The 16,343-nt window shown below is 47.4% G+C and overlaps 1 protein-coding gene across 1 annotated transcript in view; it reads left to right on the forward strand.

Moving 5' to 3' along the window:
* The window catches only part of LAMB1 (laminin subunit beta 1), a 67,953-nt gene that overhangs the window by 41,008 nt on the left and 10,602 nt on the right, over positions 1-16,343 (forward strand). Inside the window, 3 exon segments of the mRNA XM_006039417.1 lie at positions 10,527-10,896; positions 13,149-13,333; positions 14,721-14,962. Of these exon segments, the coding sequence (XP_006039479.1) occupies positions 10,527-10,896; positions 13,149-13,333; positions 14,721-14,962 (797 nt within the window).

Genomic DNA, 16,343 nt, shown 5'->3' on the forward strand with positions numbered 1-16,343 from the left:
GGTCTTGTGAACCCAGCATTCATTCCTGCCTGTGGCAGGGGGTCAGGCTAGATGATCTGTTCAGGTCCCTCCTGACCCTAGCTACTATGAAACTATGCAACATAGCATCCAGCTAGAAGTTGCAGGGGGGCACATCGAGGGAGGGAGTGGGGCAGTGGTTGGGGTGAAAGGGGCCCAGGCAGATCATCCAGAGGTGGGGGGGGAGGGGCTGGCTCCCCACTGCAGTGTGCACCCCCAGGGGAGGCATGGGGGGCATGTGTCCCCCACGAGGCAGACCTGGCTGAGGCTCTGTGCCCTGCTGCCTTAACCCTAGGAGCTCAGTCTTGCAAAACCATTGCTGCCCACTGGGTGGGCAGGGGACACAGGGTATGCTGGCCACGTGGCGCATCCCCTGCCCACCCGGTGGCAGGAAGCACACTGGCATCATGTGGCTGAGTTCCTGGGGCAAAGGCAGCAGGGTGCAGAGCCCCAGCCTGCAGCAGGCAGACTGCCTCTGGCATGTGCCCCCCCGCTCCCCCGTGCCTCCCCTGGGGATGCGTGCTGCTGCGGGGAGCCGCCCCTCTCCCCCCCCTCCCCCTGCTGCCACCTTTGGATGACCTGTCCTGGCTCCAGGGCCCCATTCACCCTTGCTCTTGCCCCAACCTCTCCTTCAGCATGGGGGCCTCGATCTCCCCTCCCTTCTCCCCATCTCTTCCCCTCCACAGACTTACCAGCAGAGAAAATTGGGAGATCTGAGGGTTTGATCTGGAGATTGCGAGTTGGAGTTATTTTGACTTAGAAATCCTGAGTCTCAAAATGGTTTTGCGGCACTTGACATTACTGCTTTTGTAAACTAGAGGCTGTACAGTTATTTACATTAAAAAGGTTGTTTCTTTCCAACTTGTAGGTAAGGTTTTACATACCAAGGATTCAGCTGTACTCTTTAGGGTGTGAGGAAGAAGATGCTTGCATTTACTAGGTTTTATTAACTCAGAGATGCACCAGTAATGGCACTTGTCACTGAGGATCTGGTGTTTGCCTGCGATCAACTTCTTGCCATAATAATAGTACATTACTCCCCTTGACTAGTGGAGCACAGACAACAGGCACTGAGTTTCCAAATTTACAGGTGTTTTGATCTCTCTAGCTGCTGTTTACCAATCATATTGCAGCAGTAACAAAGTTGATTTTAACCTTCTGCTTCTGGGTAGGTGTCTGTGACCTTTCCTTTTAGGTGTTAACTTTTTCTCTGCTGTTTGTGCTTTGGTTATGTCACAATTAGGCAGGCACAGACAACACCTTCAAACCCTGCTCTGGGTTGTGTGGTAGAGTGAGAGGCTGTTGGGAATAGTGCTTCCTGGGATACTGGAGGACTGCAAATTGCTCATTTCATCTCCTGCTACTTTTATCTCTGTGGAGCAGAGTGAAGTTACCTTAACGCTGACTAGGTAGCACATCCCAAAGTTAACCATCACTTGAAGTGGCATAACTTTGAGATGCTCAGAGGGGCCTTGGGACATATAGCACAAGTTAATGAGTATTAACATGCTGACATGAAAATTAATACTCCCTTTTAAGTGCCCTTGGTATGCTCTAAGTGTAACTTTACCCTAAGTGAGGGGTGGGCAAGCCCCAGCATTGGTGCCAGAGCATGGCACACTAAGGCATTTTGCTTCGCATGCATATCTCAGAGTGGGGGCTGTGCTGCCAGAGAAGGGATCAGGCCCCTCACAGCTCCTCCATTGCCTAGCATGTCAACAACTTACAAGTTGAGGCTAAAGGTGTTTTTTGACACCCTGCCCAAAAAAGTTGCCAACAACCCCTGTCCTAAGCCATCTCAGGGGGCTGTCCTCATGTTTGGTTGTCAGCTATAAAGCTCTAAATAGCCTGAGACTGCCTTGTTATAGGGATTGCCTCTCTTCAGGTGCCCTTACAGCTGTGGTCAGCAGGGACATTTGTTCTCAATTTCTCTCATGTTATAAAAGAGAAACATCTCCTAGCCTGATGATGGTGTTTCCTTCCCTTCACAACAGTAATGGGGATGAAAGGAGTTTTCTTTGGGTTTCTGGCTAGTTCTCTTTGATATACTGCCAGGGTTTTGTAGTATCATTATGATGTGTAAGGGAGTGTAGATCTAGATTTTTAGAGGTGTGTGGTGCCTCCTGTGCTAGGTACATGAATGCCTTCTAAAAAACTGTAGTAGGGTCAGTGTGTTACATGGCAGCATTTCAAAGCAACCCAGTCAGCCAGAACCATAGAGAAACTCCCCTTTACTGTCGTGGGAAGTGCTGGGCCCTGGGTTCTCAGAGAGGAGTTTTTAAAAAAAAAAAGCTTTAAAAATCTAAATTAAAAATACAATAATTACTGTTATGTGGTTGGACCGGTGGTCAGGGGGTAGGATGTTTCCATGTCAGTAATATGCTAAACAACATTGTGTGAGTGCTGCCACGGTAGGGGAGCCTGAAATAGGCTTTAGCCAGGGAGACCCAACAAACATGTAAAAGCTCTTCCCAAATTAAAAACAAATTCAAAATCAAAGCCCTCCTTTTGATTTCTGTTATTTCTGATTATCCAGTCTTTGGGAAGGCCTTTTCCTTGCTTTCCCTTAAACTGGGATTGTTTTACTTGGCACAGAAAAGTCTTTGTTTCTGGTTTTATCTTCTGGAGGGGGATGAGGGTGCAGTTCTATGAACAGTTCAAGACCTGGGTTACAGAGCATTACAAAGTGATGCAAATGTAAAAACAAAATTTTAAAACCCCATTTTTGGAGAGTGGAGTTCTGATGGGTCCTAAAGGGGAGCTGTAGTGTATGGCCACTTGTGCATGTGCTGGGAGTTTAGTCCCCTAAATTGAAACAGTGAGTTTTTAATTGCAACGATTAAAATCCCATCATTTTAATTTAGGGGCTTCTGTCACTGTTACAGTGAGGGGTCCGATCTGATCCTCTGCAGTGGCAGTGCTCCCTGGGGCCGCCCAGGTAGGATGCTAGCTGCCTGGGTCCTGCCCCAGCTCGCAGATACCTGCCAGATGCAACTCTTCCCAGAGCCTACCCACTGGAAGCCCACCAGGCGCTGCTCCCCACACAGGCTCAGGGAAGTTGGATCCAGCAGCTGCTGCCTGTGGGCTGGGGCAGCACCCACGCAGCTGGCATCCTGACCAAGTGGCCCAGGGAGGTGCTGCCACTGTGGAGGGAACTGGGGGCCCCTATAGCTTAGAGTCTGCACAGCCCAGTGGCAGCTCACGCAAGCAAGCAGGCTCCGCTGGAGTGGGGGGGAAGCGGTGAGGGGCCTGATCCTTTTTTCTTTTTTTCCTTGAAGAGCCTGCCCACATCTACTGCAGCTGGGGGGAGCTGCCAGTAGGCCCTGAGCTGTAGGGGGCCCCGGACCTTCCTTCAATGGCAGCGGTGCCTCCCAGGGCCACCTGGGTGGGTGGCTAGTGGGTGGGTGCTATCCTCGCTCACAAGCATCACCAAGCCCAATCCAACTGGTCCTTGAGCCCTAGCTGGGGCAGCACCCACTTGCTCGCCACCCTCCCAGGCAGCCCCAGGGGGCACTATTGCCGTGGAAGGAAGGACCGGGGCTCTATGCAGCTCAGGAGCCACTTGGCCCACCAGCAGCTCACCCTCCAGGCCATGGGAGATGTGGCAGGCTCCATGAAAAAGAAAAAAAAGGATTGTCTCCCTCACCGCTTCTGCCTTCAGCCTGCCTCTCCCTCAGAAGGAGGATGAGCTAAGGCTGCAACATTACAAATAGCTGTGTTGCAACTAAACTATATGCGGATGTGGTTTCATTTGCAATGTAGCAAACTCATTTAAATCATTAAAAACTCACACACGTGTACAGTGTAACGCAATTAAATCGCAAAAATATTAAAAACGCACACACGTGTACAGTGTAACGCAATTAAATCGCAAAAATTGCCAATTTTTGTCATGTGTACAAGTGCCCTATAATTACAATGTGTTTATCTCAATCCTGTACAGTTTCCTGGTTGGTGCTATATAGCTCTACAGTGTTCCTTTTATTTTACTGTTTTTATAGCAAAGTACTTGCTGCTGACAGTTGGATCATAGAGCTAGGTTTATACTGAGAGGGTTTGGGGACTGATCAACATTTACATAATTTCATTCCTTTTTTGGCATATTCTCCACTATTTTATGGTGCCCAGAGTATTGGAATTGACTTTATCATGCATATATTGAGATACTGCAGTGTCCTGTGCCTACTGTGATCTTGTTGGATTTCACATCAGAGTTAACAAAAGGACCTGCTTTTTAAATCTGTGATCTCACTTGGTAGAAGCAAGTACCCATGTAATCTGATAGTATCCTGGGATCTTTGAGGAGAAACAAAATGCATAGCATTTACTTTGCTCTGGAATTTGGATAATTGATCATGATACCGAATGCCGTATTCCCAGGAGTAATACTTGATGAAAGGGTTAACTGAGCCTCCTTCAAAGAGTAACTTGACAATTTGCCTGGGGGGATATATTCCATGGCAAGTTGCTGTGGGAATACTTAAGCACTTTGATGTGAAGTAAAAACAATCTCTTGTGTCAGAGTACAATTCAGAGAACAAAAGGACCATTTTGTTAAATTGCATGGACATAAACTTGCTCATAGGCAATAGAAGTTGTCTCTGTATTATGGTGTATTTTGTATCCATATTCTATAGGAAAGCTGGTTTTGTTTATGAAGCAATTTGTTCCTTTAAGGGCTTTTTAAAAAGCTGGTTACGAATGGAGGCTATATTCTGGCCTGAAAGCAAATGGTAAAGATCATCATGAAACCTGCTTTATTTTGCCCCCTTGCCAATTTCTAGGGGGAATGCTGCATTAGCAAGGGCTGATGTTTTCAAAAGAGTAACCTGCTAGTACTCACAGGTGCCCTTGATGGATTTATGGGCCATTTGTATGTGTTAAATTTATGAGGTAGTCCTGAAAGATGTGATTTGTAACTGAAGGCTTTAATCTGCTGGGTGTCAAAGCCTTGAATGTTAAAGGAATGTATGTTTGATCTAGTGTGGATTTACTCTGCCCTGATGATAGGAAGGGCACCTCCAGCATAGCTGCAAGACCTCCTAGACCTTTTGTTCTTTGCTGCTTTACCTTTATTAAAGCTATGAACATTGGTAATTTCCTTTTAGCATCTTCTACCCAGCTATTTGAGAAGAGGTCCAGATGGAAACTTGAATTTCTAACACTTGAAAGCTCTTCTTTTTACATGGATTATATTTGGCTCAGACCAAGTATAGTCCTATGCTTACCTGGCAGGGGAAGCACTGTGACCACCAAGGTGGTTTTCCTAGTCGCACCCAGGGACACCCACTCTCCTGGCACGGGGGTAGTACCTGCGAAGGTAATGTAGAGTTAATCTCCCACTTAGCTGCTGGAGTGGGAAGATCTTGGCTTTATGCCCACTTTATGGAAATGGGAGACTCCTCCCTAGTTTGCTCTTGCGGCCATATGGCTGAGGGCAAGCAAAACTCAGAGGCCTCCAAACCCCAAGCCTCCAGGCTTGGGCCTGCACATAGGATGCCTGCCAAAGGATTTGGAAACATCTGAAGTCCTAGCTGGGGGTGTAGGATGTTTGCCGGTAGTAGGGCCACTTATGGTTCTGGACTGACTCATGGATTTGGAATTGATTTGGCTGATTTGGCTTGGAACATGGGGAAAAAAATGTCCTATATGCAAATGGGTTTAAAAATATTGTAGTGTGGCACATTGAATTATGCTAAGTGAAAACAAATGTCAGTCATGAGCTTGTACAACCAGGGAGCTCAAAATTCACGTCACCGATGGGAGCTATGTTGAGCAACCTGCTGGGAGGTCAAGGAGCATCCCTGACTGTCAGTCACATAAAAGTTTCCATAAAAGTCATTGTATTTGCTTGTATTCACTCCTCCTGACTAGTTAAACAGAAGTTACTAGAGGTGCGCCAATGTATCAGTGGCATATCAGATTGACACTGATAAAAGAAAAATTAACATTATCAGCTATCAGCTTTTTTTGCCACCTGGGTGGGTGGCTAGTGGGTGGGTGCTATCCTCGCTCACAAGCATCACCAAGCCCAATCCAACTGGTCCTTGAGCCCTAGCTGGGGCAGCACCCACTTGCTCGCCACCCTCCCAGGCAGCCCCAGGGGGCACTATTGCCGTGGAAGGAAGGACCGGGGCTCTATGCAGCTCAGGAGCCACTTGGCCCACCAGCAGCTCACCCTCCAGGCCATGGGAGATGTGGCAGGCTCCATGAAAAAGAAAAAAAAGGATTGTCTCCCTCACCGCTTCTGCCTTCAGCCTGCCTCTCCCTCAGAAGGAGGATGAGCTAAGGCTGCAACATTACAAATAGCTGTGTTGCAACTAAACTATATGCGGATGTGGTTTCATTTGCAATGTAGCAAACTCATTTAAATCATTAAAAACTCACACACGTGTACAGTGTAACGCAATTAAATCGCAAAAATTGCCAATTTTTGTCATGTGTACAAGTGCCCTATAATTACAATGTGTTTATCTCAATCCTGTACAGTTTCCTGGTTGGTGCTATATAGCTCTACAGTGTTCCTTTTATTTTACTGTTTTTATAGCAAAGTACTTGCTGCTGACAGTTGGATCATAGAGCTAGGTTTATACTGAGAGGGTTTGGGGACTGATCAACATTTACATAATTTCATTCCTTTTTTGGCATATTCTCCACTATTTTATGGTGCCCAGAGTATTGGAATTGACTTTATCATGCATATATTGAGATACTGCAGTGTCCTGTGCCTACTGTGATCTTGTTGGATTTCACATCAGAGTTAACAAAAGGACCTGCTTTTTAAATCTGTGATCTCACTTGGTAGAAGCAAGTACCCATGTAATCTGATAGTATCCTGGGATCTTTGAGGAGAAACAAAATGCATAGCATTTACTTTGCTCTGGAATTTGGATAATTGATCATGATACCGAATGCCGTATTCCCAGGAGTAATACTTGATGAAAGGGTTAACTGAGCCTCCTTCAAAGAGTAACTTGACAATTTGCCTGGGGGGATATATTCCATGGCAAGTTGCTGTGGGAATACTTAAGCACTTTGATGTGAAGTAAAAACAATCTCTTGTGTCAGAGTACAATTCAGAGAACAAAAGGACCATTTTGTTAAATTGCATGGACATAAACTTGCTCATAGGCAATAGAAGTTGTCTCTGTATTATGGTGTATTTTGTATCCATATTCTATAGGAAAGCTGGTTTTGTTTATGAAGCAATTTGTTCCTTTAAGGGCTTTTTAAAAAGCTGGTTACGAATGGAGGCTATATTCTGGCCTGAAAGCAAATGGTAAAGATCATCATGAAACCTGCTTTATTTTGCCCCCTTGCCAATTTCTAGGGGGAATGCTGCATTAGCAAGGGCTGATGTTTTCAAAAGAGTAACCTGCTAGTACTCACAGGTGCCCTTGATGGATTTATGGGCCATTTGTATGTGTTAAATTTATGAGGTAGTCCTGAAAGATGTGATTTGTAACTGAAGGCTTTAATCTGCTGGGTGTCAAAGCCTTGAATGTTAAAGGAATGTATGTTTGATCTAGTGTGGATTTACTCTGCCCTGATGATAGGAAGGGCACCTCCAGCATAGCTGCAAGACCTCCTAGACCTTTTGTTCTTTGCTGCTTTACCTTTATTAAAGCTATGAACATTGGTAATTTCCTTTTAGCATCTTCTACCCAGCTATTTGAGAAGAGGTCCAGATGGAAACTTGAATTTCTAACACTTGAAAGCTCTTCTTTTTACATGGATTATATTTGGCTCAGACCAAGTATAGTCCTATGCTTACCTGGCAGGGGAAGCACTGTGACCACCAAGGTGGTTTTCCTAGTCGCACCCAGGGACACCCACTCTCCTGGCACGGGGGTAGTACCTGCGAAGGTAATGTAGAGTTAATCTCCCACTTAGCTGCTGGAGTGGGAAGATCTTGGCTTTATGCCCACTTTATGGAAATGGGAGACTCCTCCCTAGTTTGCTCTTGCGGCCATATGGCTGGGGGCAAGATAAACTCAGAGGCCCCCAAACCCCAAGCCTCCAGGCTTGGGCCTGCACATAGGATGCCTGCCAAAGGATTTGGAAACATCTGAAGTCCTAGCTGGGGGTGTAGGATGTTTGCCGGTAGTAGGGCCACTTATGGTTCTGGACTGACTCATGGATTTGGAATTGATTTGGCTGATTTGGCTTGGAACATGGGGAAAAAAATGTCCTATATGCAAATGGGTTTAAAAATATTGTAGTGTGGCACATTGAATTATGCTAAGTGAAAACAAATGTCAGTCATGAGCTTGTACAACCAGGGAGCTCAAAATTCACGTCACCGATGGGAGCTATGTTGAGCAACCTGCTGGGAGGTCAAGGAGCATCCCTGACTGTCAGTCACATAAAAGTTTCCATAAAAGTCATTGTATTTGCTTGTATTCACTCCTCCTGACTAGTTAAACAGAAGTTACTAGAGGTGCGCCAATGTATCAGTGGCATATCAGATTGACACTGATAAAAGAAAAATTAACATTATCAGCTATCAGCTTTTTTTGGCTGGCGTAGCTGATAATGTCACAAATAAATGCTGCATGCGTGTGTGCAGTCACAACATGCATGTGGCTGGGAATGCGGCCTCGCAGCTTGGAGAGCAACATCTGGCTGGTAAATCTGTGGGAGGAAAGGGGCGTGGGGAGGGCAACTCAAGGCCCCCATGGTGAGGGAGGGAGTGGGACAGGGGCAGGCACTGCCCAGCTGGGGCAAAATGTGACCCTGTCGGGAGCAGGGCAGAGCTGCGGGCAGGTCATCCGGGGAAGTGAGGATGGGGATGGCTCCCTTCCACTGTGTGCACCCCCAGGGAAGCCATGGGGGGCATGTGCCCTCCTGGATTTGTATGTGGGATGAGGGTGGGCTGGGGAGGAGCTACAGAGAATTTTGGGGTGGCTGTAGCTCACCGCATAGCCCCCACTCCCAGCACTGCCACCCCCCACCCTGCCCCTGCCCACTCCAAGCACTGCACTGGCCCAGCTCTCATTGGGAAGAAGCCAGTGCAGGCCCTGGCCCCAAGCCAGCACTGCACAGCCTGCTCTCACCCTGCACACAAATCTGGGGGGCACATGCCCCCCATGCCTCCCCCAGGGGCCACGCAGCAGCTGGGAGCCACCCCCACTACCCCGCATCCCCAGATGAGCCTGCCCCACTCCTGGGGTCACAGTCACTGCTCTGGCTGGGTAGTACCTGCCTCTGCCCCACTCCCTCCTCACTGTGGGGGCCTTAATCTGCGACCCCCACATCCCTTCCCTCCCTTCCCTCCCTGCTACCCCTCCTCCCCACAGACTTACTGGCAGGAGGCTGCTCTCCAAGCTGCAGGGCTGCATTCCTGTAAATCGGCTATCAGATTGGTATCGGCAGACATGGTTGGTTAACAATCGGCCATTGGTGTTGGCCAAGAAAATCTTTATTGGTGCACTCCTAGAAATTACTTGTCTGATTTCAATGTTAATAAACATTTGCAACTGATCAGCTTTGCCCTCACACTCCTACTACAAAGAGGCTGGCTCTGGAGAACTTGGCACCCATGTGCTAGAATCTTGTGACATTTGTCTACCTTTTCCACATTACAAGCAAGAGCTCTTTATGCCCTGCTTCCTGTTATTTGAACTATAAATACAAACCAGAGACGGAACAGATCCAAACTATGCACTAACACAGCAGCCTAACTAAAGGCGATGGTGAGAGGGGCATCAAACCCAGGCACCGACTTACAGGAGGTGCCAGAACTGCCTGTGTCCTCTCCTCTCTCACATCCCCCTCTTCCCTGGAGTCTTTGTTGCATCAGGAACAGACCTGTGCTGCTCTTGGTGTGGGGACATGGCAGGAGTAGTGGGGGGTCTTTGAGTCCCCAGGGCAGGTAAGACCTTCTTTCCCTCTCCCCTTCCCTTCCCTCTCCCCCTCCTCTCTGGTACTCAGCACAACCCCACCCACCCAATCTCCAAGAAGTTTTGCCTGGGCTGCCAAACTTGATAATTAACACTTCTGCATTTTTATGTGTACATGCATATATACGTACATGTTCTCTTATTCTGAATATGGTTCACAATGGGGAACCAGAGTAACAAGATGGCCTCAAATCAGGGCCCACTGGACAGGGCCATCCCTCCTGAGTAAGTTACAAAGCACCTCTCTAGTCTTCTCCACACACTTGCCTCTTGCTCCTTTTTTTACACCCAACCTAGCTAGAGAAATTGTGGATCTCCATCTTTGGAAGTTTTCAAGAGCAAGTTGGACAGACACTTGGCTGGGATGGTTTATTTAGTCAGGGATGATCCTGCCTTGAGCAGGGGGCTGAACTAGATGGCCTTGTGAGGTCCGTTCCAGCCCTACTTTACTATGTTTCTCTCCCCAGTGTGCTAACATACTAATTTCACATTCATGTCATTACAGATTCTTGGCTTGTGTTAAAGTTCCTTCCAGCTTCATCTTTGGTTCCATCTGACTTTGTCTTTTCAGACTTACTCTCTTTTTTCCCCCCCTCACCCTTCCAGCTTGTGACTGCGATCCCCGTGGCATCCAGACCCCTCAGTGCAATCGCTCCACAGGGTTGTGTGTCTGTAACGAAGGGGTCGAGGGTCCTCGCTGTGACAAGTGCACCCGTGGCTACTCCGGCTTCTTCCCTGATTGTGCACCATGCCATCAGTGTTTTGCTCTGTGGGACATTATCATCCGTGAGCTGACCAACAAGACCCAGAGGTTCCTGGACAGAGCAAATGCCCTGAAAATCACTGGGGTCAGTGGCCCTTATCAGCAGACACTGAACAACCTGGAGGAGAAACTGAATGAAATTAAAAATATTCTTGCTCAAAATCCAGCTGCTGAGCCCCTAAAGAACATTGGCAATCTCTTTGAGGAAGCTGAGTGAGTATGCTACCAGCTTTGTGGATATTTTGAGCACAATTAGGGCTTGGTGGTATTTAGTGGGAGTTCAGTGCCTAAGTCCCTTTGAGGATTGGGTCCAAGGTATTCAATAGTCAGGCCAGGGTTCTTATGAAGGCTGCTGTGGAGAACAAACAAAAGACTCCAGGAATGATTTCTGAAACTCAGGGAAGGGGAATCCTGCTTGCATTTTGTCAGCCTGCCAAGCACTTAAGTGGAGATACTTGTGTTGATGCTGTATGTGCCCCAAGGGCAAAGGACAAACATTGCTATTATGTGAGAGAGAATGCAGGGGGAAGAGATTAAATTCTTGGAATTTCATTTTACAGCCATCTAGATAACAAGGCAGGCTCCTTCCGCTAATCTAAGGCAAGGAGCATTGTTAGCCGAAGGGGCCAGCGTTGCAGTATGGTTTGTTCCCATGTTATTAAGTGTTGGAACCCAATATTCTGTTTAAAATAAGGGTGCGGAGAAGGGGAGAGTGAGCCCCTTGGAACTGTGTGGCAGTTTAACACTCAGTGCTACAATTATTGTTCAAAAGAATTGCAAGACCTCCCCCATGCATAAACCGAGTGAGGATAAAATGTTTCATAGTCAATAAAATCTAGGTACCTGCCCTCCACCACAGTTCCACCCTCCCTACATGCTGCAGGACACTGCAGAATTGGGGTTCTGGAGGGGAAATACCATGACCACTCAGGTGGTTTTCCTAGTTGTAGGTGAAAATCACTTTCTTGGCAGGGGATAGTACCTTAACCTAGGTAAGGCATAGTTAGCCTCCCACTTTCACTTCCAGTGGGAAGATCTTGGCTATACACCAACTTTCAGGAAATGGGAGAACTCTGTGGAAATGGGAGACTCCTCCCTAACTTGCTCCTGCGGCCATATGGTTGAGGAGAAGCGAAACTTGGGGGCGTCCGAACCCCAAGCCTCGAGGCTTGGGCCTGAATGTAGGATGCCTGTCAAAGGATTTGGAAGCATCTTAAGCCCCAGGTGGGGGTAGCAGGATGTTTGCCGCTAGTAGGGCCACACATGGTTCTTGAATGACTCATGGATTTGGAACTGATTTGGCTGATTTGACCTGGGACCTGAAAAATTTTCCTTAAAAAAAAAAAAAAGAAAGAAAAAAGGGCTCTATGTAGGCCAAGAGAGGGGAGGCCATGCTGAGGGATCTTTCCTCCTTTTCTTGTCCCCATAGATAGGAGGAGAGTCTGTAATGTTGTAGGACACCTTGAAAATGCCCAACTACTGATGTTTGGTTTAAACACAACATTGCCTTGTTCTTCCCAGGAAGAGAAGCTTGGGTTGATGGCAGGGAGAATGGTTGAAATCTATTAACTGTATGCAATTGAATCAGACTCTGCTGAGCTCCTTTTAGTCTTCTCCAAGCTTTTTGGCCCTGGCCCTGAAGTCATGATGGTCTTTTTGTTGGCTTTTGTTGAGAGCCTTTATCAGTCTGCTACCTACGGCTGGAGTCTGATGGCCCCTGTTTTATTACTTGCTAATTACTATGGAATCCCTGTCTATATGAGAGTGTACTGTAGCTGCAAGCACATTTCTTGGGCTGGAACAGCAAAAAACTGGGATTCCTGTTAAAGCAAAACAAAAAAAAAAGGAAAGCAGGAAGGTGCTTGTTGAATGGAAAAGAAAGAGTTGGTTTCAGTCTTATTGGAGGTGGGATATTTCCTGTCCACGTGCTCCATCCTGTTGGAAAAGGGGAATCTTTACAAAGTTGTTAAAAGAATCCATTGTGCTCATGCTGGATTTTTCCCTCTGAAGTTCAATTCTGTTCTGTCCCATAAGTTTGTACTAATAAAAATGCATTTGTCGCTGTGTGGGATGTGAACCAAATTATGTATGGATCATAGCAGTCAACACACTGACCTATGCAGTTGCCATGGTTCGGGAGCATTACACCAGTGTTCTGGAATCTGCCTCCAGTTAATCTTACACAAAGCAGCTGTTTTCTGAGTAATTTGGTGCTTTGAGTTTATAAACGTGCTGTAGATTAAAAAGTGTTTTTTGTGATAAAGGAAACAAAGCCAGACTTCTAGGTAGGCAAGTTGTTACAAAACATTTACAGCACACTGGGGGGAGAATGTGTCCTTATGTGGGGGGTCAGAAGCAGAGAGACAACAGACATTATTTAACTACTACACCGCTTTATTCTTAAAAATATTTCAAAGCTAATTTTTTTCCTTGAATAAATATGAGTTCTGCCCTTTTGCTTACAGAAAACTCAGAGCAGATGTTACAGAAAAGATAACCAACCTAGAAGAAGAGCTATCAGTGATAGCGCTGAATAGCAATGGCACAGACACTGAATTGAGTGCCCTCGAGACAGATGCCAAGAGCTTAGACCGCGTTGTGAAACTACTTGCGGAACAACTAGAGTTAATAAAAATCTCTGATGTGCGAGGTGAGTGTATCACGGTGTGCAGGGAGGCAGGGGGTGGCAAATGATTAAATGTGTATGATATTAATCTTCTGAATAGTCTGAATAGAATATCTGAATATAACTTTTGTTCCTGTGAGTTTCCTTCTGAGCATTAACAAGAGTTGCTGAGTTAGCAGGAATATTTGTGGTCTCTGTTTCTCAGCATGTTGCAAAGCTAGCTCAGGATCTCAGGCAAAAAGTTATCTTAAAATCTTTGTTTAAGTTGTAAAGCTGTCAAAAGCCCAGGCTCCCAGGCAGCTTTCCATCAGCATCCTGTCTGAGATCTGACCTAAGTTGCTTGAACCCAAGACATTTCCACAGACCAGTTCTAGTTCTGTGAATCAGCAATCTGACAAACTTTTCTTTTGTTGGAAGCTTACCCTACCACTTCCACTCTCGGGAACTTGCAAAGCAAAGCTGTCCCAGTGAAATCAGGGAGTCTCCTCGCAGGCATGGCCCATTAGTAAAATAAACTTTGCCTTTTAAACCTGGGGACTAATCTGCCTTTGCTTTTAGTAGAAGTAGACTTTGACCCTTAGTCCAGAAAAATATTCAAATTTTTATATTAGAATCACATTCCGTAGATTTTGAGCTGCCCCCCGCGGCCATGTGCATGTGTGGCAGGGGGTGCATGCACGTGTGTGTGGCAGGGGGTGCATGCACGTGTGTGTGGCAGGGGGTGCGTGCACACATGGCAGGAGGTGTGTGCATGTGGCAGGGTGCATGTGCACACAGGGGGTGTGTGCTGGGGATTGTGTGCGTCTGTGGATAGGTGTGCAAGAGGGACGGATGCCTGCCAGCAGCTTGGGCTGCAGCAGGGCGGGGGGGAGATGCCTTCCCCTCCAGTGGAGGAAAGGGGTGGGGGGTTCTTCAGGGGCAGCAGGGCTGGGGAGGGCAGGGTGCTGTGTGTCAGGAGTGAGGGGCACTAGCAGGGCTAGGGGGCAAAGGGCTGCAGGTCCAGAGTGAGGGGCACCAGCAGGGCTGTGGGGGCTGTGGCTTGGAATGAGGGGAACCAGGACCACGGGGGACTGAGGGTCACAGGCAGGGCCAGGGGGAATGCAGGTTGGGAGTGAGGGGCACCGGCATGGTCTGGGGTACTGTGGGTCAGAAGTGAGGGGCAGCAGTAGGGCTGGGGGGGCTGTGGCTTAGGAGTGAGGGACAGGGGTAGGGCACAGGCATATGACTGCTCCCCCCACCCCCGGTGTCCTCTTTCTGGAAACTGGAAATATGGTAACCCTAACATTACATTCCACTTGGTATCCAGTTTGTTAAAATAACTTTGTATGCAGTGGCAGCCATTAGGCTCCCTTGTGCTGTTAGTTAAGCAAACAGGGCTCACTACTGAACAGCCTGCTCTGAATTCTTGCAGGAGCCTTGGATAGCATCACCAAGTATTTTCAGACGTCCCTGGCGGCAGAAGAAAGGGTCAATGCCTCCACCCTTCACCCTGACAGCCTGGTAGAACAGTCAGCTCAACTGCGACAGGAAGTGGAAGACTTGATGGATGAGAGAGAAGCCCAGTTCAAGGCTAAACAAGAGGAGCAGTCACACCTCCTGGATGAACTCGCAGACAAGCTGCAAAATCTGGATCTTTCTGAAGCAGCTGCAAAGGTACATGGTTACATTTTCCTGGGTGTAAACCAGGGGTGGGCAAAATGTGGCCCACCAAGCTATTCTATCCGGCCCATGGGGCCCCTAAAAAATTTAGAAAATTAATATTTATCTGCCCCTGGCTGCCTGTCATGCAGCCCTCAATGGCTTGCCAAAACTCAGTAAGCTGCCCTCCACCCAAAATAATTGCCCGCTCCTGGTGCAAACCCCACAGAGAATGAATAATGGTCTTGGTGAGGAAGTGACAGGAAGGGAGGCTATTTACAGCTGAATTGGGCCTGATACTTTCAGTGAGATCTGCATGTGAACCATTGTCTCCTACTCTGGGCAATACTTATCTAGTGAACTGGAACAAGGTTTCTCAGCCTGTGGATAAAAGTGCCCATTAGCTCCCAAACACCTCCCATCAGTCCTCCAAGTCTTCCTGTTTGTTTCCACCTCCATGCTCCAAATCTCAGAATCCTTGGCACTCCCAAAGGGCTAGCAGACATGGCTGGTCATAGGACATTTTGAGGGGAGGACGGGGATGAAGGTGGGTAGCCATGAGACCCAAAGGCGGTAAACCTGACTGAAATGAGACTTTTGTCACCCTTCGGAGACTGTTCCCTTCACTAGTTCTCACTCTTGCATCTGTAAATCCAAACCATCCTAGGAACCCTCATATATACTCGCTCTCCCTGTTATTTCCATAATGCCCCACTCGTGCATATTTAGCTAGTTGAACACTTTGTGCTTGCCCTAAATGGCTGTCTGGGTTCCTCCACTCCCTTTCTGATGTGTTTGAGACAAAGCAGAACTTTTAGCGAGCTCTTCAGGCAAAAGGCCTGCCTGCACATCTGTAGATACAAGTCAGCCCTGCTGTTTCATGAGAGATGCAGGGTGTTCCTTCTGCAGCTTTCCTTTGAAGTAAACCAGCTGCAGCTGGAGAATAATCTAGCCTACACCCATGATGGAGGGAGTGTTTATTAACTTAAGTGGTTAGAGGCAGCAGTAAGTTAAAGGATGAGTTTGCTAAGGATTGATGTCTCCCCTCCTCCACTACTCTTTCATTTTATGGGGAAGGGGTCTTTTGATCAGGACTCCCTCCCCCACATTTCTCCAGCAGGGCCCCTAGGCTTGTAACTCCTGTTTAAATGCTCTTTATCAAGGCCTGAGACAGCACTGGCAGCTGCTGGGAGCTTTCATTAACTGCAGGACCTTCCATTTTCCAGCTGATAGGGAGCTGCACACCAAACAGGTCAGACAGGACTTAGCACTTCCTAGGAGAAAGTCAAGACTCAAAAAAGGTGAACTTTAAACATCCTCTGGTTTGGTCTGACCTAGGTTCCCTAGCAGGGGTCCAAATACAAAATGCTTGTCACTTTGTGCATCTGTCTTCCAT

The sequence above is a fragment of the Alligator sinensis genome, unplaced genomic scaffold, assembly GCF_000455745.1.
Source record: "Alligator sinensis unplaced genomic scaffold, ASM45574v1 scaffold100_1, whole genome shotgun sequence".
Taxonomy (NCBI): Eukaryota; Metazoa; Chordata; order Crocodylia; family Alligatoridae; genus Alligator; species Alligator sinensis.